Here is a 20,371-nt window from a genome sequence, read left to right as displayed (position 1 = left end):
TTGAGACTGAAGTATTCTGATCACACAAGACAAATTTCCACATTATTTCATTTCTTTGACAAGAACCAAGGCTTCAGCTTGTTCCATTAATGTTTAAGCACTATGAGATACATTCTAGTGTACCTGTTTGATGCTTTTCCCCGAAAAGTCTGCTTCTGACATCTGTAAGTCTTAAGGAATAATAGTATACTTTACTGTCACTGATAAAGAGTTAAACTAACAGCTTATTCGGAATTCATATGCGTTAATTAGGCATTGAGTGATTAATTTGATAAACAGAAACTATTAAAATAAAATAAAATCTTGCTCTTCACTTACAGAACAGTACAAAAATGCAGAGCCCTGGCAAGTTCCAAACACTTTTCAAGAGTGTATATATTCCTCTGAAGGTCTCATATTTTCCCGAAACACCAAATTCTGTGGAAATACTGTATCCTTAATAGTTAAAGATATGGTTAAGGTAGTCAAATCTTTATCCATATTCAAAGCTCAGCCACGAAATTGTGTTACTTCCTTCTCTTTGAAATCAATTATAGACAAAAATACCGAAGCTGCCCCCTCGTTTTCTATCCTAAAATGGAGAAAAGTCTCTAAAGAATAAGCCTGCATTACGGGAAAGACTTTTTATCTACGGGTTTTGTTTTAATTTAGAAGGAAAAACAAAAGTTTGCCGTTCCCGGGGTCTCTCTGGCATCACAGCGCGGGGTTAAACACATATTTTCTCTCCCATCTGCGGTCCCAACAGCAAGAAACTCCCCCGAATGAAAGTCCACCCTCTTCTCTTCGCTCTCGGAAGAACCTGGGTTCATTTCGTGGCACGAATTTTACAAAAAATATGAATTTATAACTCCGAAGAAACACAGACTCGGAGGACGAAAAGCTCTTCCTGGCTAACAGTTAGGCGGGCTCTGCAAAGCACCAATCACAGATCACCGCTTCGCTATAAATTCAGGCATCGGGGTTACTGTAGCCCAATTACTTTCTTTTGATTAGGAAGAAGTCTCTGCAGCGATGTCGGAGACCGCTCCCGCCGCCGCTCCCGCTGTCGCGGCCCCCGCCGCTAAAGCCGCCGCCAAGAAGCCGAAGAAAGCTGCGAGCGGCTCCAAAGCCCGCAAGCCCGCGGGCCCCAGCGTCACCGAGCTGATCACCAAGGCCGTGTCCGCCTCCAAGGAGCGCAAGGGGCTCTCGCTTGCCGCGCTCAAGAAGGCGCTGGCCGCCGGCGGCTACGATGTGGAGAAGAACAACAGCCGTATCAAACTGGGGCTCAAAAGCCTTGTCAGCAAGGGCACTCTGGTGCAGACCAAGGGCACAGGCGCCTCTGGCTCCTTCCGACTCAGCAAGAAGCCTGGAGAAGTGAAGGAAAAAGCCCCCAAAAAGCGGGCAGCCGCAGCCAAGGCCAAGAAACCAGCGGCAAAGAAGCCTGCCAGCGCAGCCAAGAAGCCCAAGAAGGCAGCGGCAGTGAAGAAGAGCCCCAAGAAAGCCAAGAAGCCGGCGGCTGCGGCAGCCAAGAAAGCAGCTAAGAGCCCCAAGAAGGCGACTAAGGCTGCCAAGCCCAAAAAGGCGGCGGCAACAGCGAAGAGCCCGGCCAAGGCAAAGTCAGTGAAGCCTAAAGCAGCCAAGCCCAAGGCGGCCAAGCCCAAAGCAGCCAAGGCGAAGAAGGCGGCGGCCAAGAAGTGAAGTGTTAAAGTGGAAATACTTAAACCCAACGGCTCTTTTAAGAGCCACCCACTATTGTCCAAGAAAGGGCTGGTAACACTCCGTTTCCGAGCTCCGTGCCTGCAGCAGGGCTAACAACACGCCACTATGCGTGTGGGGTGTTCGACTGTTGAGTGGATGGGACGCCAAACTTCCGGCCGTGGTTACGCTAGAACTTGGGAAAATAAAGTTTACATTCCCTGTGAAAACACTTTCTAAACGCTGACTTTTTTTTGAGTATCGCAAGAGGGTGTATGTGTTAAAGGGGCTGCTGAGGGCGGGGATCGCTCGGAAGTGTGGAGGTTTCTTTTGGTGCTCTTAACTATTGCTATTCCTAACAGCCTGGGCGGGGCTGCCACAGTTCTTAGTGACTGTAGCCGGGAACTGTCAGCACGGCTCCTCCGCTTCCTTGGCAATGACCTTTCCTTTTGCAAATGCTGTCGTGGGGCTGATCTTAATTTCTGCGTGACTTCACCGACGTGCTTTTTGAGGAGGTTGCCGGCACAGGAGGCGGGTAAGAGCTACCAGCGGTCCTCTTCCGCACCCTACCGGCCTGGTGGCGGTGCATCCCCAGCAGCAGGAGCTCTCCGGGCAGCTGTCCTGAGCCGCCGCGGGCAGGTCGCTTTGTTCCCTGTGACTTCTGCGCCTGGTAGGAGCGTCCAGAGTGGCGCGCAGCTCCGAACAGCACCGGGGGCTCCGCGAGCTCTGCCCGCAGCAAGTTGTGATTGGCTGATGGTAGAAACCGCAGCCGCCTATTGGCCGATTAGAAAATTTCGAAAAGCCCGCGCTGCTGCCGCGCCACGGAGCGATGCCCGCGCCGGCTCCGCGCTGGCCGGTGATCCCGCGTCCGCGCGTCGCAGGACAGCGCGTCCTCCCAGATCATCCGCCCGATCTTACGTGTTCTCACTTCTCCTGGGCTTCTTGTCCTTGTCTTCTGGTCGACAAGGTGGATTCTTGCCTTCTCGTACAGGAAAGCACTTTTTAAAGCTCAGACTACACCGGGACAACAATACATAAAAGGCGAACTGATTTTTTATTTATTTTTCCCTCACCCTCATGTTTTTGGGCTTCTTAATGTACTTATTAGAAGCTATGGTAATTTATTCATACTAGGATTTGTATAATGTATCACTCTCCAACTCTCTGTTGAAAAAACCTTAACAATGCTGCTTACATTTATTAAGTATTTTAACGTTAACTCTTATAAAGCAAGAGTTAACAAACACTTGGATTTCCTTGAAGTTGTAAAACATTCATTAAGGATTTCAGCTACAGATCTTTAATCATTGAGAGCTGGTAAATAATGTAAGAGATTTATTTCAAACACCGTTTTACAAGTACAATTTCACACCTAAAAACATTAAGACACTACCGTGTTTAAGCTCTTTCAAGGACAATGTGGGTGGCTCTTAAAAGAGCCTTTGGGTTAAAACTGACAATCCGGGACGCTCTATTTGGAGCTGGTGTACTTGGTGACAGCCTTGGTGCCCTCGGAGACGGCGTGCTTGGCCAGCTCGCCGGGCAGCAGGAGCCGCACGGCCGTCTGGATCTCCCGCGACGTGATGGTGGAGCGCTTGTTGTAGTGCGCCAGGCGCGAGGCCTCGCCAGCGATGCGCTCGAAGATGTCGTTGACGAACGAGTTCATGATGCCCATGGCCTTGGACGAGATGCCCGTGTCGGGGTGCACCTGCTTCAGCACCTTGTACACGTAGATGGAATAGCTCTCCTTACGACTCTTCTTGCGCTTCTTGTCGCCCTTCTTCTGCGTCTTAGTGACAGCCTTCTTGGAGCCCTTCTTAGGCGCGGGGGCAGACTTGGCCGGTTCGGGCATTTTAACAGTGCTTTCTCAGTTGCTCGAAACAAAAAGGAACAGCTAAAATGGCCGCAACTCCCTCTATTTATAGAGCTGTTATGCAAATACTAAACCACTAACTCTTGCAATTCGATTGGAACTTCATTCAAGAAGGGTGTGTCCTTATCCCTGATTGGTTACAACGTGATCCGTCTTCTCATTGGTCCTACAAGCAATGACTGCTTCCAGCCAATCACCAATCGCTAATCCCGCCCAGGGAAGGCATAAAATGGGAAGAACCGTTGCGTCAGTACGATTTTCTCGGTCTTGTTCTGCGAGGTGTGGTTGTAGTTTTTTAAGCTACTGAAGTATGTCAGGCCGCGGGAAGCAGGGAGGTAAAGTCCGAGCCAAGGCCAAGTCGCGCTCGTCGCGGGCCGGGCTGCAGTTCCCCGTGGGTCGTGTCCACCGGCTGCTGCGCAAGGGCAACTATGCAGAGCGGGTTGGGGCTGGAGCACCTGTGTACATGGCGGCCGTGCTGGAGTACCTGACGGCCGAGATCCTGGAGCTGGCGGGCAACGCGGCCCGCGACAACAAGAAGACGCGCATCATCCCCCGCCACCTGCAGCTGGCCATCCGCAACGACGAGGAGCTCAACAAGCTGCTGGGCAAGGTGACCATCGCGCAGGGTGGGGTGCTGCCCAACATCCAGGCCGTGCTGCTGCCCAAGAAGACTGAGAGTCATAAGGCAAAAAGCAAATAAGCTCACTGAGTGAAGCTGCTCAGGTTTTTCACAATGTAACAAAACCCAAAGGCTCTTTTCAGAGCCACCCACACAGTCTGAAAAGAGTTGTGTTGCTTTTTTTGCAAAAGTGTTTCAGTGTGGAATGTTTCTTGCATGTAGCTTCTGTTTGGTAGCTGAAACCATGTTCTGCGGTGATGTCCTAAATCTTTCGGTTTCTATTTTAGTGGAGTGATACATTTTCTTTCTAACTCATACTTTTTAATGAAAGAACACTTTTTTCTTTGTAATTTATTGATTTTGAGTGTTTTTTTGTAACAAGATCAGTAAACTACTTGTTTTTAATCTTGGATTTACTCAACTTCTGTGACTTTACAGGCTACCTATGGTGTGAAATACAGCTTGCGTAGCTGAAAGACTGGGGAGGAGTGGGGAAATGCTTTGTATTATGAAAATAAATAGGAAACCACCCCAAACTCACCTAACTACATCTAAGAATGAAGAAAGGTTTCCATTGTAGGCCTTTGATCTTTGAAAGATGTACAGCTTCCCTGTGACTTAACTTTATTTGGAAATAAAATTAGAAATGCTTTAGGGTAAATGGCTCATCTTGGTCTAGATCTGTAACTAGTCAGACCTGCAACAGCAGCATATTTCCATTCAGAACAAACTCCTTGCAGTAGTGGTATGTTCCCATTTTAAGTGGGATTTTCAAATTGTTAAATTCCCTCATTGCATAGCTGTTCCTCTTGTTACATCAGTCAACAGAGAGCAAACGTTATCTGAATTAGTTTTCTACATTCTTGGCACAAATATCACCCTAGGGTGCAATGTTAAAGCTCTCTAGAGTAGGTCTTACAAATTAACAGAAAGCCTGTTTTATGGATTTCTCTTTCTAGGATATTCCCAGTTCCACCTGATGATCTAGAGCACGCTGCATTGAGGTCATAGTTCCCACTGTTGCAGCACCTCTGTCCTCCCCATCTGCTGGGGCAAAGGAAGGATGCTCTCTAGGCCTGGAGGAAAGGAAATACCACCTGCAGTAATATATTACTGCACTTTGCACCTCTTCTTCCTGCGCAAACCCCAAGCTGTGGCACAGATGCTTTTCGGATAGGACTGTATTATGGTCAAAGTGGGATATCAGGGATCATTTGTAGAGACAAACATAAAGGAAGAGAGTTGTCTGGAGTACCTGGTTATTCTGATACAGTGACAGTATCTGTGTCTAGGGGGCTGATTTTCTACTGGATACATTTAGACCTGTGATGTTTTTCATTATGCTGTTTTATTGATCCTCATTACCTGCAGCTACATGTCTCCTGACACTTAACACTTCTTTAAGAACTGCAATGGTATAAGAGCTGTGTTTTAACACATTTTCCAGAACAAATGCCTATGTGTGTGTGCGTCAGAAGATCACAACATAGAACCATATGAGTTGGAGGGGACTGGTAAAGATCATCTAGTTGCGATCCCCCTGCCATGGACAGGAACACCTTCCACTAGACCAGGTTGCTCAAAGCCCCCCCCAACCTGACTTTGAACACTTCCAGGGATGGGGCATTCACAACTTCTCTGGAGAACATGCTGCTTTTTATGCAGTTCATGATAGGATGGGCTTTCTGGGCCACAAGCATCTATCTATAGATCAAAGCACCATAATTCCAAAGAAAGCCCATGGAAGTGGAGGTATCGGTATCTAGGAGTGGGGGCATCTGTGTCCAGCAAAGTGATTTCTCTGTGAACCAGCTCATTTATGTGGAAATTTGAGTTGGTACCACGAGAGAGAGACCTGCCCTTCTTTAAATGTGGAGGTAAGTCCAGCACGGCTCTTCAAATCCTTCTTGTAATATGACCAGAAATTCATTATTTTCTTCAACATTTCATTCCAAATACCTCTTATTTCACTCACTACTGTACTCACCTTGGTAACTGGAGATTCACCCCCTGTGATATTTAAGTTGACTTCTAGTATTCCTTATTTTTGCTCTTAGTCACTAGTGATTGTACCAGTTGTGAAACTTGTGCTGCCATCACACTGATGAGCCCTCAAATATAAATGTCTTTTTAGTCAAATGGATTATACGATAAGAATCCTGGCAAAGCTACTGGTATTAAAGACTAGTAACTTTCTACTGTATGAAGCAAAGCAAAGCTTTCTCTCATTTCCGTATACAACAAAGGAGGAAATCCACACCATATGGAGTTTTGACTTTATCACTGCATTCTAATACACCTTCACAATCTAAAGAACTTGTGATGCAAAACACCCCAGAACTCCAACCAAGCTCCTGCAAATGTTACGTTTAGGAATAACTCAATAATACGAGCCTACATATAAAAAGTCATAGAATTGCATAGATAAAAGCAGATTAAAGGCTTTTCTATGCCTTTTCACCTTTATTTTGTTTTCAATGTAAGAAACAATGTACTATATTAAAAAGATCTTACACTACTTTAGTTTCCATTATTATTTTTACAGTTGTAGCTGATACTGATATGTATTTAAATTGCAATATAAGCTCTCAAGAAAATTAAAAGCAACTTTCCAGTTGGATGTAATACACTGATATGAGTATTTTGTTACTAATTATATCTTGTGTACTCATGGTGCGATGTTGCCTTACTGCAACAAACAAATGCAATTTCCTCATTACAGTTTAATGAGGAAATAGAGAGTCAGTCCTAATTAAAGCACGCTTGAAAAACTACAGGGATTTTTTGATGGAGCAGAGTTTTGCAAAGGTTTTCTTTCTCATTTTACTCCTGATGCTATGTGTCCATACTCATGAGCAAAACGTGGTTTCTAGAACCTGGGGACTGGATCCTAAACTTTGATCCAATTAATAATCATTGTATCCAATCCACAGTAAAAGCAACTTCATTAGGGATTATACTCAGCAGCAAAATTTTCTTTTCACTTTAATTATTTCTTCTAAGAACACCTTCTGATCCATGAGACAACTGACCATGTCACTAAGAGAAACACTTTAGGTTTCTTTTAATATTCAGAAGGTTGTTTATAGCTGCCTCAGGAAATATATCTAGAAACAGATCTTCAGGTATAAAGTACAAAGTAGACTTTGTGGAGCCAAATGGTAATGTTAGGCACCAGCCTGGGATGTCCTCTAGTTAGTCTATAAACAGTTTTACTTCATTCTGTTCAGTCAAAAAGCGAAGATAATCTAAATTAAAGCTGATTTTACCTGTTCATGTCATATATATTTGAGTGGTAATCGTTTCATTTTAATGCGTTTAAAATAACACTTCAGATGCAAGTGGAATTCACAGTGATAATTATAGTAATACAGAAGATGTGTACTTTTTTAGACACCTACAACTTAATACACAAATATCTCAATCATGTCTTTGCCTGAATTTAGGCAATTAATTCTGCCAAGAAATATTCTGGAGATGTTTCCTAAATTCTGTGGTTTATGTTCAGACATGAAATTACAACAACAACTGTACAGATATAAAAGGATATAAATTATTTTTTAAAGGTAGAAATGTCTGAAGTACATAAAATACTAATAATATCGGCAAGTATCAGAGCCATGCCACTCCTGAGTGTGTAAGTAAAGTTTAAAAAACTTAACACAGTTAACTTAAAAATATAGCCTCATAACTCTTTCACTATTTATTCATTCACTTTACAAATACAGTCCAACATACTGTCAGCAGAATTTATATGAGGTTTGTTAGCAAAGACTGAAATACACAGCAAAGTTTCTGAATTGCTTATTTAAACAAAACAACAAAAATAAAGTTACTGTTCATTTTTGCGACATAATACAGACATTTGTCTGTAATGTGTTTAATATTTTCTCTTGTTTGTTGCATCCAGCTGCACATCATCGAGCAATTCCCTGTTTCAGAGGCCGACTACTCCTGGGAGCGAACCCGGCGCCATGCGGCCAGTGCTGCCCGTGGGAAAGCGCTGGGGGCTGGGGGTGGCTGAAAAGGAGGGTGGACGATCCCTCCTGCGCTCCCAAGCAGCCGCTCCAAGTGGCCTTCCCCGGAGCATCAGATTTATGTATTTACCCCGGAGCCCATCACTGACCATTTTCCATGCCGCTTAGGGCCTCGCTCACTGCTCCCTCTCCCACCGACCTGCAGGTCGCTCGGTGCGAACACAAAAGCGCTGAATGGTCGTGGATCGGCCCCCAGGGCTCCAAGGGCCAACTGTCGGGACTGCAGCATCCGGGTAAACAAAGAAAACACGTAGCAGCTATAGCCGAAGCGAACAAAGACAGCGCTGCCCAGGAAACATTCCTCCGGGGGCTCCCCACGAACGGAAGCGGAGACGAGTAGCGGGGCTGGGCGGTGGCGCCGAGAGTGCCTCCGGATTGGTCGGATTTTGCCGCAGACCCTCAGGCAGTGTAGAGACACGGGCCCGGCCCTGCTCCTGGGGCATCGCTACCCGAAACAGTGGCCAGGGCTCTCCAGCCCCGCTCCTGCCACCGGCGGACACCAAAGCTGCCTCAGAACAATCACCCGCGCAAGGAGGCGGGGGAATGTGGGGGAGGAGGGCAGGAGTAAGGACGGGGCGGACGAGACAGGAAGGAAGCAAAACGACGCGCAGGTTAACAGCGGGCAGGGGCAACGCGCGGGGCGGCAGCTCAGCTCCGCTGGCCAGAGGCAGGAACCGGCGGACGCGTCCCGTGAGCCCGTAGCGGGGAAAGCGCCTCGACCGCTGTCTCGCCGGAAACCCGGGCGGAGCCGCACGGGGGCCGCCCGGGGACCGTGGGCAGGGGAAAGGGCGGAGACCGCGTCCCAGGCCCCGCCTTCCACCGCCCACCTCCTGCCGCAGTCCTCAACCAGGTCGGCTGCCGCGACATATACCGCGGCTCCGCGGCACTAGCAGCGTGTGGTGTGGGGTTACGGAGAAGTGGAGTCATGTCTGGCAGAGGCAAAGGCGGAAAGGGGCTCGGCAAGGGGGGCGCCAAGCGCCACCGCAAGGTGCTGCGTGACAACATCCAGGGCATCACCAAGCCGGCCATCCGCCGCCTGGCTCGGCGCGGCGGCGTCAAGCGCATCTCGGGGCTCATCTACGAGGAGACTCGCGGAGTGCTGAAGGTGTTCCTGGAGAACGTGATCCGCGACGCTGTCACCTACACCGAGCACGCCAAGAGAAAGACTGTGACAGCCATGGACGTGGTTTATGCCCTTAAACGCCAGGGACGCACTCTCTACGGCTTCGGCGGTTAAGCTCAAATCTCAAACATTCTATTGTCCAAACACAAAGGCTCTTTTCAGAGCCACCCACAAAATTCACAACGAGAGCTGTGCATTACTGAATTCTTAAAATCCAAGTATTCATTACCGCATAATATAGCAGTTTCATAGAGTTAATAATTTAAAGGTGCTACATGAAAAAAAGTTGCTGAACGTCCTTAAAGTACTACAAGATGAAATATCAGATGTTTCGTCTGCTTTCATTAGTGAGCATAAGCTGAGTGCAGTTTTAATTATGTATGTTGGCAGCTCTTTCACACTGGTGACAGAACCGGCATCACCGTATCTGCGAAGCACAATTGTGTAGATGCAGCGACGTTTACGGTTACAGGAAGTGCCTCTAATTACGTTATTATCTTTTACTCCAATAGGAACGAAGCGATTACGATCCTCTAATTTGCATAACGCCCTTATAAATTCACAGGAGGAAGGCGTTATCTTCGATGTCGTTGAGGTACCGTTATATATTGGATAGAAACTTTTGAAGATGCCTGAACTGTCAAAGTCTGCTCCAGCCCCCAAAAAGGGCTCCAAGAAGGCAGTCACCAAGACGCAGAAGAAGGGTGACAAGAAGCGCAAGAGAGCGCGGAAGGAGAGCTACTCCATCTACGTGTACAAGGTGCTGAAGCAGGTGCACCCCGACACGGGCATCTCGTCCAAGGCCATGGGCATCATGAACTCGTTCGTCAACGACATCTTCGAGCGCATCGCCGGCGAGGCCTCGCGCCTGGCGCACTACAACAAGCGCTCCACCATCACGTCGCGGGAGATCCAGACGGCCGTGCGGCTCCTGCTGCCCGGCGAACTGGCCAAGCACGCCGTCTCCGAGGGCACCAAGGCTGTCACCAAGTACACCAGCTCCAAGTAAAACGGCTTTTAAGTCTATGCCAAACGGCTCTTTTCAGAGCCACCACCCTTTCCTAGAAAGACCTGCAATTACAAAAAAAAAAAAAAAAAAACCAAACCAGTCCTTACAGATTTATTAATTGAACCTAGCATAGTAAATGTATAAATTGCCAGAAGTACAAAACATTATTTTAAAGTACGAACTTTCAAGTTGTATTTTGTAGTACCTTTTACTAAGGTAATTCTAATATTGTATTATGCTTGAAGTTTTAAATTCTGGACCTGTAACTTGAAAATGCTGTATTATGCAGTAATGAATACTTGGATTTTAAGAATTCAGTAATGCACAGCTCTCGTTGTGAATTTTGTGGGTGGCTCTGAAAAGAGCCTTTGTGTTTGGACAATAGAATGTTTGAGATTTGAGCTTAACCGCCGAAGCCGTAGAGAGTGCGTCCCTGGCGTTTAAGGGCATAAACCACGTCCATGGCTGTCACAGTCTTTCTCTTGGCGTGCTCGGTGTAGGTGACAGCGTCGCGGATCACGTTCTCCAGGAACACCTTCAGCACTCCGCGAGTCTCCTCGTAGATGAGCCCCGAGATGCGCTTGACGCCGCCGCGCCGAGCCAGGCGGCGGATGGCCGGCTTGGTGATGCCCTGGATGTTGTCACGCAGCACCTTGCGGTGGCGCTTGGCGCCCCCCTTGCCGAGCCCCTTTCCGCCTTTGCCTCTGCCAGACATGACTCCACTTCTCCGTAACCCCACACCACACGCTGCTAGTGCCGCGGAGCCGCGGTATATGTCGCGGCAGCCGACCTGGTTGAGGACTGCGGCAGGAGGTGGGCGGCGGAAGGCGGGGCCTGGGACGCGGTCTCCGCCCTTTCCCCTGCCCACGATCCCCGGGCGGTCCCCGCGCGGCTCCGCCCGGGTTTCCGGCGAGACAGCGGTCGAGGCGCTTTCCCCGCTACGGGCTCACGGGACGCGTCCGCCGGTTCCTGCCTCTGGCCAGCGGAGCTGAGCTGCCGCCCCGCGCGTTGCCCCTGCCCGCTGTCAGCCTGCGCGTCGTTTTGCTTCCTTCCTGTCTCGTCCGCCCCGTCCTTACTACTGCCCTCCCCCCCCCACATTCCCCCGCCTCCTTGCGCGGGTGATTGTTCTGAGGCAGCTTTGGTGTCCGCCGGTGGCAGGAGCGGGGCTGGAGAGCCCTGGCCACTGTTTCGGGTAGCGATGCCCCAGGAGCAGGGCCGGGCCCGTGTCTCTACACTGCCTGAGGGTCTGCGGCAAAATCCGACCAATCCGGAGGCACTCTCGGCGCCACCGCCTAGCCCCGCTACTCGTCTCCGCCTCCTGCCCGCCCAGCCCGGCTCCGGTTAGGCCTTGGACGATTCCTATGCTGCTTTTTAATTTTTTATTTATCATTTTTTGCCTGCAGAGAGGCCTTCCTCACCTATATTTAAATAATCCATCCCAGTCTTGTCCTCTTCGACCTATAGCTTCTTTCTGTTACTAAATCCTTCTATGTATTGCTTCAAAGGCTAGGGTGAAGAAATTCTCAAGCTCCATGATAGCAAGAGGGGAAGAGGTTGTCTGTTTTTGTGTTTGGTTGTTTGTTTCTTTTTTTCCTTTTTTAAAATCTGACGTAATTTTTCCTTCGTGTGTATGAAAATTTGTTCTTTTTCGATTTTTTTTCTTTTTTTCTTGTGGTGGCCCATACTCACACACATGCAAACACATTCATATATCTCTCACATCTTCCCTTATCAAGCATGTTTTTAACCATTGCGGGAAAAGTTGAGAGTCTGAAGAATTCTTCTCAGAGAACAGATCATAAGGAAGCAGCACAAGTCGCAAGGTCATGTTCAGGGAATGCTTCCTGCTGGGGAAGCAAAGACCAGTTCTTGCTCAGTACCTTAAGGGAAATGAAAGAATATTCCAATAGTCTCACACTAATCTTGAGTTAACTCTTTGCTAAACATGTGCTAATTCGAATATAAATGTTACATGTATTTTTAAGAGTTCACAACAAAACATAGATGTAGCTACTATTATTACTAACTTTCCTGGCTTAAGGCAGAGTTGCTCTAAGTAATAAACCTTACTCCCTGAAACATATTAATAAACTAATTTATAGTGAGATTAAACATTATTTATTTTAAAAAATAAAAAAAGTGTTTTGGGGTACGTGGTGTTTTCTGGTTTGTTTGGTTTGTTTCTTTTAACAGCATTGATTTTTCACAAATTTCTGAGGTTTATGGCAGTAATAAACGTATTTTTATATTTAATAAAGAAATATTGACATAAACAAAATTAGGTCTTAAACAATTGTGAAAATTAGAATTTACTGTAGTTTTCAGGGACTTTGTTTTGGTATTGCTTCTGGTTTAATTTGCATTTAGTCTTCATATTCCAAGAACTAATGTCATTATAAAATCTCTTCACTCACATAATTTTATTTAATTTCTTTGAAAAATGCGGGGAAAAAAACCAAACAAAACAAAACAAACATAGAAGCTAAAAACAACAAAAAATCCCCACTGTTTCAGTAGCAAACTCTCCACCCCTATGCATCTTTCTTAATTATTAATCATAATGGCTCACACATTTTTAGGGAAAGAAATTTACCTAGCTCTTTCCCTTTACCACCCCTTCCTCGTCCTCTAGAAATTGTACTAAATACATGTGCAAATAGAAAAGAAAAAAAAATGCTGTGTTTTTAGAAGACATATATACACATATGTATGTCTTTATATGTATATATAACTTTTTCCAAACACAAATGGCAGCAAGTTTTTTGTCTTTAAATCTGTGGGGTTTAATCTCTTAGCTCTTTTTCCATTTCCCTCCTCACCAGACACAACATTGTTCAAAATTCTTCAGCATTTTTTCATGAAATTGTGTAAATCCATTGATAGAATCTATTTTATTATTCAGGCAACTGCCTGGTTTGGAATTGTTACTGTAGCATTTAATGAAGTGTCATAGCCTATATGACTATTTTTTTTTCCTTGATATGTTGCCCTCTTGGCTTTTCTGTTTAGTCACCTTCTTATGAACACCACCAGCCAGCTTTTTATTTGATTCCTGCATTTAAACTAGCAAAGTCTCCTACAAGTAAGTGACAGACCCATTAGCATGTGTGTGTCAGTCTGCAGTCAGATAAGCCTCTGGTATTTACAAAGCAAAATACATTAGCAACTCCAAAACCCAAATCAGAATTATAAGTAAAGACATCCATAGGACTGACGGATAAATGAAATAGTTATGGAAAGGTATCTAAAGGAGGGGAAAGAATACAATATCATCCCGTTTGCAATAGCAAACAGTAGAGGAGTCTCATGGAAGGCCTCAGGAAAGCCCTGCTTTGCATTTCTGGGGCACATGAGTGACTGCAGCTGTGCTATATACTATGAGAGTGGAGTTTTGCATCTATACTGGAACACTGTGGTGAATTAGTGGGAACTTTAAACTGTATTTTTAGTTAAACAGTTAATAAATAGTAACTCTTGAATATTATTACTTATGTGTTAAAAAAAAAAAAAAAGACACTCTTGAGGATACTAAGTATCAGTATTTGGAAGGGGTTTAAAAATACAATGTATACAAGTGTTCTTAAAATACAATGTATGTATTTTGAAATGCCTCTAATGTGGTCATAGCACCACTCTATCCAGGACCATCGAAGTGGATACACTTTATAGGGATAAGTGAAGAACTTCCTATTTCGGCCAAGTCTAAGGACTGCAGAAGTTACAAGTATCTGAAAATATATGACTGCATATACGCATGCACACACACATAATAATTGTTATTCAGCCCTCATATCACGTAATCGGTAGTTACTGCTTCACATTCAACTTTCTGTTCATTTTCCTTCTGTGTAGATTACACTTCTGCTGCTGCAAGGTGAACTCAAACTCTGCACACACCTGCTTAAACCAGTGAAGCAACAAGAAGCAGTCTGGCAATGCTGCTGACTCTCTTACAGTTTTCAGGTGCTGGATGCAGAGCCAGGATGACACATTTGATCTGTTGAAACTTCTGTTTTATATTGGCCTAGTCTGAGATTACCAAAGTAGCCTGAGAGTGCCAAATACTGGCATCCTCCGTGTTTTCTTTGTTCTCTTTTATTTCGCTTTATAACTGACTTGAATTGTAGCTAGCATGGTTGTTTGTTTAGAAGTCCTTTAATCTTAATGTGATAGCAATTTTGATAATGAACTGGTTGGCTGCAGCACAGCATATCGAAATTCTCAAGCAGTACTTACCATTGCATTAGTACCGTAGGGATCTTACCTGCTTTTCATGGACTATCTATTGATAATCTGAATTAATTCTGAAGACATGCAGAGATCATATTTTTTTTTCTTTTTTTTTTTTTTTTAATTGGCTTCTGAAACAGAGAAAAAGCTTTGTGCTTGATTTTTGGTGCTCCCAAAAGGCTGTGTACAGAAACCATCTTTCTTCCCTTTTCTATCATGCTTCTTACACCATGCATTAGACTCTGCATCCGCCTGTACATTACAGCATTGCCATACTGTGGTAAAATTCACAGAAACATACTGAACATTTATTGAAAATTGTCTTCTGTGCCCTCTGGGACAGCTTTTTCCTTCTTAATGGCCTCAAAGAGTGAAGCTCTTACAGGCAGCGTTTTTTATACATTTACTAGTCCATCCTGATGGTTCAGAGTGGTGTACTTGAGATAACATACAAAAATGCAAGTGCAGTTGTCCCTAAAACAGGTGTCTTTACTTGGTGTGCATGCAAATTAGCCAAATTCTACAGACAGAGATGAGATACTGAGTTTATTACATAGTTGTATAAGTCTGGATGTTAGACTAAGTTAGCTTACCAGCAATATAAAAGTTTCAATCATTTATACAACATCCTATCAGTATATACATGCCCTCAGGGCAGTCTTGTAGGACTGATTTGTTATGACGTTTGAATACAAATTATATAACTCTATTCTTACTACACATGCTCAGTGAGTAGGGGATCTGCTCCTGGAGGTTGGTACCCTTCAACAAGAAGGTGTGTTTTTGTATTAAAATGCTATTTTAACGAGCAAAGTTTACTTTAGGTTAAGCACATCCACAAAATTTGGCAATAATCACTAGACAATCAACCAACTGTCCATGGCTGATTTTTCAATTCTGGGATAGGTTTTGTTCTACAATTGAAAGTTAATTACTGCTAGACATCTCATCTATTACTAGTCTAATATTAACTTTCTAGCAGGCCTCATGGTCAGGTCTTTTGGCCTATCTAGCAACAGAGAGAGAAGAGGGATGCTTATAACTATCTTAATATTCACCACATGGTATAGGAATGCAGGTAGATATTGGAGGGTCTTCAAAAATGTATAGGGATGGGTCAGGATACAGAAAGCAGCAATAAGGATACACAGGTGATTTCAGTGGCTTTTTGAATATCTTGATTATGTAGACAAGATCCACATGTACATCAGACCAGATGACATAGCACAGCATAGTGAAGTCTTTGCTGATATATAAAGATGGGATGATCAAACCCAGTAATATATTTTCTTCCCCGTCCTGTGCTAGCAACTTGTCACAGTGCTTGGAGGTAAAACAGCATATGAGACAGGGAATCATTTATGGAACTGAAGCCATATACTACCACTGCCAGAACCTTGATAACAATTATTATTTCTCTATGATAAACTATTAACTGATGTTAAGAAAAAAACAAACAAACAAACAGACAAACAAACACAACATCTGCAGCAAAGCTCAATGGAAGAACTTACAAAGAAGGGAAGTCATTTTTATTTTAAAGCAGCAGTCGTTTCACTCACACATTCTATCACACACAACACACCAAGTTTGCAAGTGGGCAGACCACTGCTGCTTGCAGGGACAGGCAGGGCAGGAAATGCTTGCTGTGAGCCCTTAGCATGTCTCCAGGGGGGGGGAGGTGCTGACTACAATGTGCTCGTCCTTGAATGTGCCTCTTGTGCAGTTTAGAAGCCAACAGCAACTCCATTCTTCTGTCTCTCCAGTCTCTAACACTTCTATGACCATCAGAATTTCCTCACCAATTATTGTCTCCAGAGTTGAAGGCCTTATTGATTCAGAACTGATAATCTTTCTCCTATCTTCTCTCCATTGCTTTAGTTTATGCTGTCCCTTGCTTTATGTTGAGCTTTGTTTTCACGATCTGGGTGTTCCAGACAAACTGCAGAGAGATACTCAGGGATCTTTATCACCTACTGTCTAGGTACAATTGACACTTTTCATACTTGCAGTTGTTCTTCTGCTCTTCCTTCTGGTGCTTACATATATTACTAATTTCCAGATTTCTGGTAATATGTGGGTGTTTTTTCACATTTCTGGAAAAGTGTGATTTTTTTTCATATTTCATTATTTCATTTATTAATGTTGTATGAGCATTCACAAGAGTGGCAAAGGCCATCATCACTCTTTTCTGAAAGAGTTTAAGGTTTCAGAGTTCAGCAGTTACAGAATGCTGAAGTGTTCACCAAAAGGCAGGAGGGCTGTCCTTCGTAATGCTGCTGCACACCACAGCTCTGTACTCTTTCCTAGGGCATTGCTACAGCAAGAGGTGAGAGTTTTCACACAGACTGAAACCTGAGTGCTTAGGGACTTTGCCACAGCACTCTCCTGTAAGCCATAGCTGTTCCTGGATAAAGAAGAATAAAGAGTATAAAAATGTCTCATCTCTAGGACTTTCACATTACAAAGTTTATGTACTGGCAAGCAATACCTGCTACAGTTCTTCATGATCTATATTGTGTTACAATTTCCTAATTTTTTTTAAAACAGGGGGAAATGCTTGTTGGACCCAATTTTGGCACTTCCAGGGGAATGCATCTTTTACAATATATGGAACACTGTAACAACACTGTTTTGTAGTGAGAAGAGTTTGCCTCTCAAAGTCAAGGTATCAAATTGAAGTTACAGTTTTCAACTACGAACTGGTCTTAATCAAATTTGGATTGATTTGGTTTATAAGTAAGTTTGCTTTTATTATCAGTCATTTTTATTTCAGTAACAATTTTGCTGAGAAGAGTTTCCCAATTTGAGCATAGCTTCATAGTAGCTGACAATCAGTACTTCCTCAAGTTCACCTATATATGCTACAAAAACTTAGGAAATGTTCATATTGTTGTTACAGTGTGGTTTGTACATCCATAGTCTGAACGATGGTTATACCCAGTTGAAGATATAACATAACTTGGAAGTAGGAGACAAGAGATAAGTAAGTAAGGTAGTACTGCTCGGGCTGGCAGGAGAGCTGAGGCTGGCTGAGCTCAGACTGCACTGTCTGAGATTACCAAAGACTGTAACCAACACATGACTGACTTGTGAGGTAGCCCTAAAGAGGGATTTGCAAATGGAAATAATGTGATAGGATGCTTAGGATTCATCTTCACATACTGGCTTGCACAAGAGCCAACACATCAATTTTAAAAAGTTTTACATTACAACAGATAATTGAAATGAAGACTTCACCTCTTTTTCATATTAATATGTCTGTTTAGAGCTTTTGTCAGAAACTGATAAATGTCAAGTAGAGTTGATTCAAATACCTTTGTTCTAGAAAAATGTTTTCAGACCTTTTACATATTCCTGATGAAAGGAAGTATTTCACGAGAATCTCGGCGATTATGCTGTATCTTACCCCTTAGACTGATAGGAAGTATATCCATCCAAACAGCGATTTGAGCCAGCTCATACCAATACAGTACCAGATCATTCATGGAGGATGGTAAACCAGCCAGAAAGGGTCTTAATCAAATATCTCACTGAGCATCTAAAACCACCTGCAAAAGCACCTTATGAGATTATCAACTGATCTTGCACACAGCTAGGTTCTACCTCATAGTGTTCATGAGCTCAGACTCTCCTGCAAAAAACACAGGAACACTGTTGGACCTTGCTGATATTAGAGGAGCCTGTGCTTCCACTCTTTCTTTGGGTTAGGAAATCTTGTACTAAGTAACCTCTGTGTGTCTTAGACATTTTACACCAAGTAAACTATCTAAATAAATTACCTGTGGCAAATAGTTTTATTTCTCATTCATGTTGTGACTGGGGTTTTTTTGTTTTGTTTTGATAAACACCTTCCAGGATATATTCTGTATCAGAAACAACTGATATTCAGGTTCTCTGAATTTTATAGCAAGTACAAATGTCTATCTATTTCTTAAGTAATTTATCTTTGCTCAAAAAGAAACATTATCAAATATTCTTCATATCAAGCCTTATGAAAGGAATTTTTTCCACCAACCAACATCTGTTTTGGGATTTTTGTTGTTGCTCTTCTATAGTTGAGCAACTCAACACCATATGCAAACTGATAGGGTTCAAGGCAGGATTTATCATTTACATGAGGAAGAGCAAAGCCCACTGTATAAGCTACAGTCATTCCACCACTGTTCTGCGTATCACTGCTACAACAATCTCAACTATCTGCAGCTGTTACAGACTTTGAAATTCACACAGTAAGTTCTTCCTAATTGCTAGCCTGGTCCACTAAGAGAAGCTATGATAGGTTATTTGTACTGTCCTTCTATAATGTATTACACCTGAAAATTACTTTATTTGTAACCAGCATTGTAATTTAGGGTTCATATGCATTCACCCTTCCTGAAAAAAACAAAACAAAACAAAAAAAAACCACACCACCACACCACTCTTGTACTGCTATTTCCCTCTTAGCTAATTTAATGTTAGTGCTTTTATAATTCAAGCATGCAGCTCCCAGAATGAGTCCAAGCAATACTGTATTTATTAAATCAGTCCAAGCTCTTAAAAAGACTATGAGACAATTACAGAGATTAAGAGCAATAAAAACTTTCTCTTTCTTGCTCCTCAAAAGTCATTTATTTATTGAAAATGAAAAACAGCATCATTTTTTACTCAAACTTCTGCTGAAACATGAGTGTTCTGATCCTTGGGTAACAAAAGCTATTAAATACTATGTTGTATATTAAAAGCAGTTATTTTGCATTATTTAATTGATAATAATTTTATCATTAACATATGTAAACAGGTTTAGATAAAGAAATAGATCTCTTGATATCACAGACAGCAACAGGAAATGACTTTGCTTTCACTAAGACTCATTTCTTCGATCACACTAGTAATAATCTACTAAAAATTAAAGAAAAAAAAATCTGTTTGGAAAAACACAAATCCTGTGCCAAGGAACAGAAGCGGGGGGGGGGGAGGGTGACGACACACAGGGAATAAATCACATAGAGTATCTTAATTTCCAAAGTAGTGTTCGCGATACCTTGCCCCGCCCCCCCGCTCCGCTTCACCCCGCTGTGGTTAAGTAACAGAAAATGGCCGAGAGTGAGAAAAACAAGGAAAAGAAAATGGTGTGTCGAGGCACTTGATTGGTCAGATTTTGCTGCAGAGTCCAAGTCCCTGACACAGAGAAAGGAAGATTTCCTGAGAGAAATCATATCAGCAAATTAAACGAAAAACAAGAGCCTTACCGTTTTAGGCTTTACAAAACAAGTATTCCCTCTAAACTATTATCTGTGACTCCTTGCTTCCAAGTTTGAATGAAACCTTTATTCAACTCAATCCAAGCACTTCTTAAAGAAGCAGCTACTCATTTGTAGTACTGAAAAACTAATACTTCGATGGAACAGCAAGCTCCCCAAGTTACATAAAACAACACATACAGTATTAAAAAAAGTCAGAAAGCCGAAGATAATTTTTGAAATCTTGATTTTTCAGACGCTAACTACCTTTCTATTGAGTAAGAGGGCAAAATATTGTACAGCTGTAGTTATAGTCAGTGGGAAATCCTGTTATCGGGATAGGTTCACAAAAAATCACTAAATATGACAGAGAGGAAAGAGTCTTCATTCAGCAATAATTCTGGACTCCGTGTTTTCAGTCACTAATACCCCTCAGGAAACACCTTCTCTGTGCTCAGTTCAGCAAATATTTTTGGGAGGCTAAATACAGATGGAGACAGGATACAGTATCCAGAAGCATCAAGGATACTACAAGTCTATCGTAGGGAGAAAAAAAAAAAAAAAACACAAAAAAAACCCTC

General features: G+C 43.5%; 6 protein-coding genes across 6 annotated transcripts; 4 read left to right on the top strand and 2 right to left on the bottom strand.

Annotated features, from left to right (window-relative positions):
* Nucleotides 1-963: 963 nt before the first annotated feature.
* Nucleotides 964-1,904, top strand: LOC136100748 (histone H1.01). The gene has a single exon (XM_065836076.2). It carries the CDS (start codon nucleotides 1,012-1,014, stop codon nucleotides 1,675-1,677), a length of 666 nt encoding a protein of 221 aa, XP_065692148.1. The 5' UTR covers nucleotides 964-1,011; the 3' UTR covers nucleotides 1,678-1,904.
* Nucleotides 1,905-2,995: 1,091 nt separating this feature from the next.
* Nucleotides 2,996-3,579, bottom strand: LOC136100848 (histone H2B 1/2/3/4/6). The gene has a single exon (XM_065836286.2). It carries the CDS (start codon nucleotides 3,524-3,526, stop codon nucleotides 3,146-3,148), a length of 381 nt encoding a protein of 126 aa, XP_065692358.1. The 5' UTR covers nucleotides 3,527-3,579; the 3' UTR covers nucleotides 2,996-3,145.
* Nucleotides 3,229-4,576, top strand: LOC136100790 (histone H2A.J). The gene has a single exon (XM_065836151.2). The coding sequence runs from the start codon at nucleotides 3,858-3,860 to the stop codon at nucleotides 4,245-4,247; it is 390 nt and encodes a 129-aa protein (XP_065692223.1). The 5' UTR covers nucleotides 3,229-3,857; the 3' UTR covers nucleotides 4,248-4,576.
* A 4,528-nt stretch (nucleotides 4,577-9,104) lies between these two features.
* On the top strand, nucleotides 9,105-9,630 carry LOC136100870 (histone H4). The gene has a single exon (XM_065836356.2). The coding sequence runs from the start codon at nucleotides 9,129-9,131 to the stop codon at nucleotides 9,438-9,440; it is 312 nt and encodes a 103-aa protein (XP_065692428.1). The 5' UTR covers nucleotides 9,105-9,128; the 3' UTR covers nucleotides 9,441-9,630.
* A 99-nt stretch (nucleotides 9,631-9,729) lies between these two features.
* On the top strand, nucleotides 9,730-10,394 carry LOC136100863 (histone H2B 7-like). Its single transcript, XM_065836326.2, has one exon. The coding sequence runs from the start codon at nucleotides 9,955-9,957 to the stop codon at nucleotides 10,333-10,335; it is 381 nt and encodes a 126-aa protein (XP_065692398.1). The 5' UTR covers nucleotides 9,730-9,954; the 3' UTR covers nucleotides 10,336-10,394.
* A 110-nt stretch (nucleotides 10,395-10,504) lies between these two features.
* Nucleotides 10,505-11,357, bottom strand: LOC136100891 (histone H4). Its single transcript, XM_071800832.1, has one exon. The coding sequence runs from the start codon at nucleotides 11,048-11,050 to the stop codon at nucleotides 10,739-10,741; it is 312 nt and encodes a 103-aa protein (XP_071656933.1). The 5' UTR covers nucleotides 11,051-11,357; the 3' UTR covers nucleotides 10,505-10,738.
* Between the last annotated feature and the right edge of the window lie 9,014 nt (nucleotides 11,358-20,371).

This window comes from Patagioenas fasciata, chromosome 1 (genome assembly GCF_037038585.1).
Source record: "Patagioenas fasciata isolate bPatFas1 chromosome 1, bPatFas1.hap1, whole genome shotgun sequence".
Taxonomy (NCBI): domain Eukaryota; kingdom Metazoa; phylum Chordata; class Aves; order Columbiformes; family Columbidae; genus Patagioenas; species Patagioenas fasciata.
This window is presented reverse-complemented; position numbering and strand designations above follow the sequence as displayed.

Bases quoted from the DNA above. Each gene is read 5' to 3' on its own strand.
- LOC136100863 (XM_065836326.2), top strand. From the start codon at position 9,955: ATGCCTGAACTGTCAAAGTCTGCTCCAGCCCCCAAAAAGGGCTCCAAG.
- LOC136100848 (XM_065836286.2), bottom strand. From the start codon at position 3,526: ATGCCCGAACCGGCCAAGTCTGCCCCCGCGCCTAAGAAGGGCTCCAAG.
- LOC136100790 (XM_065836151.2), top strand. From the start codon at position 3,858: ATGTCAGGCCGCGGGAAGCAGGGAGGTAAAGTCCGAGCCAAGGCCAAG.
- LOC136100870 (XM_065836356.2), top strand. From the start codon at position 9,129: ATGTCTGGCAGAGGCAAAGGCGGAAAGGGGCTCGGCAAGGGGGGCGCC.
- LOC136100748 (XM_065836076.2), top strand. From the start codon at position 1,012: ATGTCGGAGACCGCTCCCGCCGCCGCTCCCGCTGTCGCGGCCCCCGCC.
- LOC136100891 (XM_071800832.1), bottom strand. From the start codon at position 11,050: ATGTCTGGCAGAGGCAAAGGCGGAAAGGGGCTCGGCAAGGGGGGCGCC.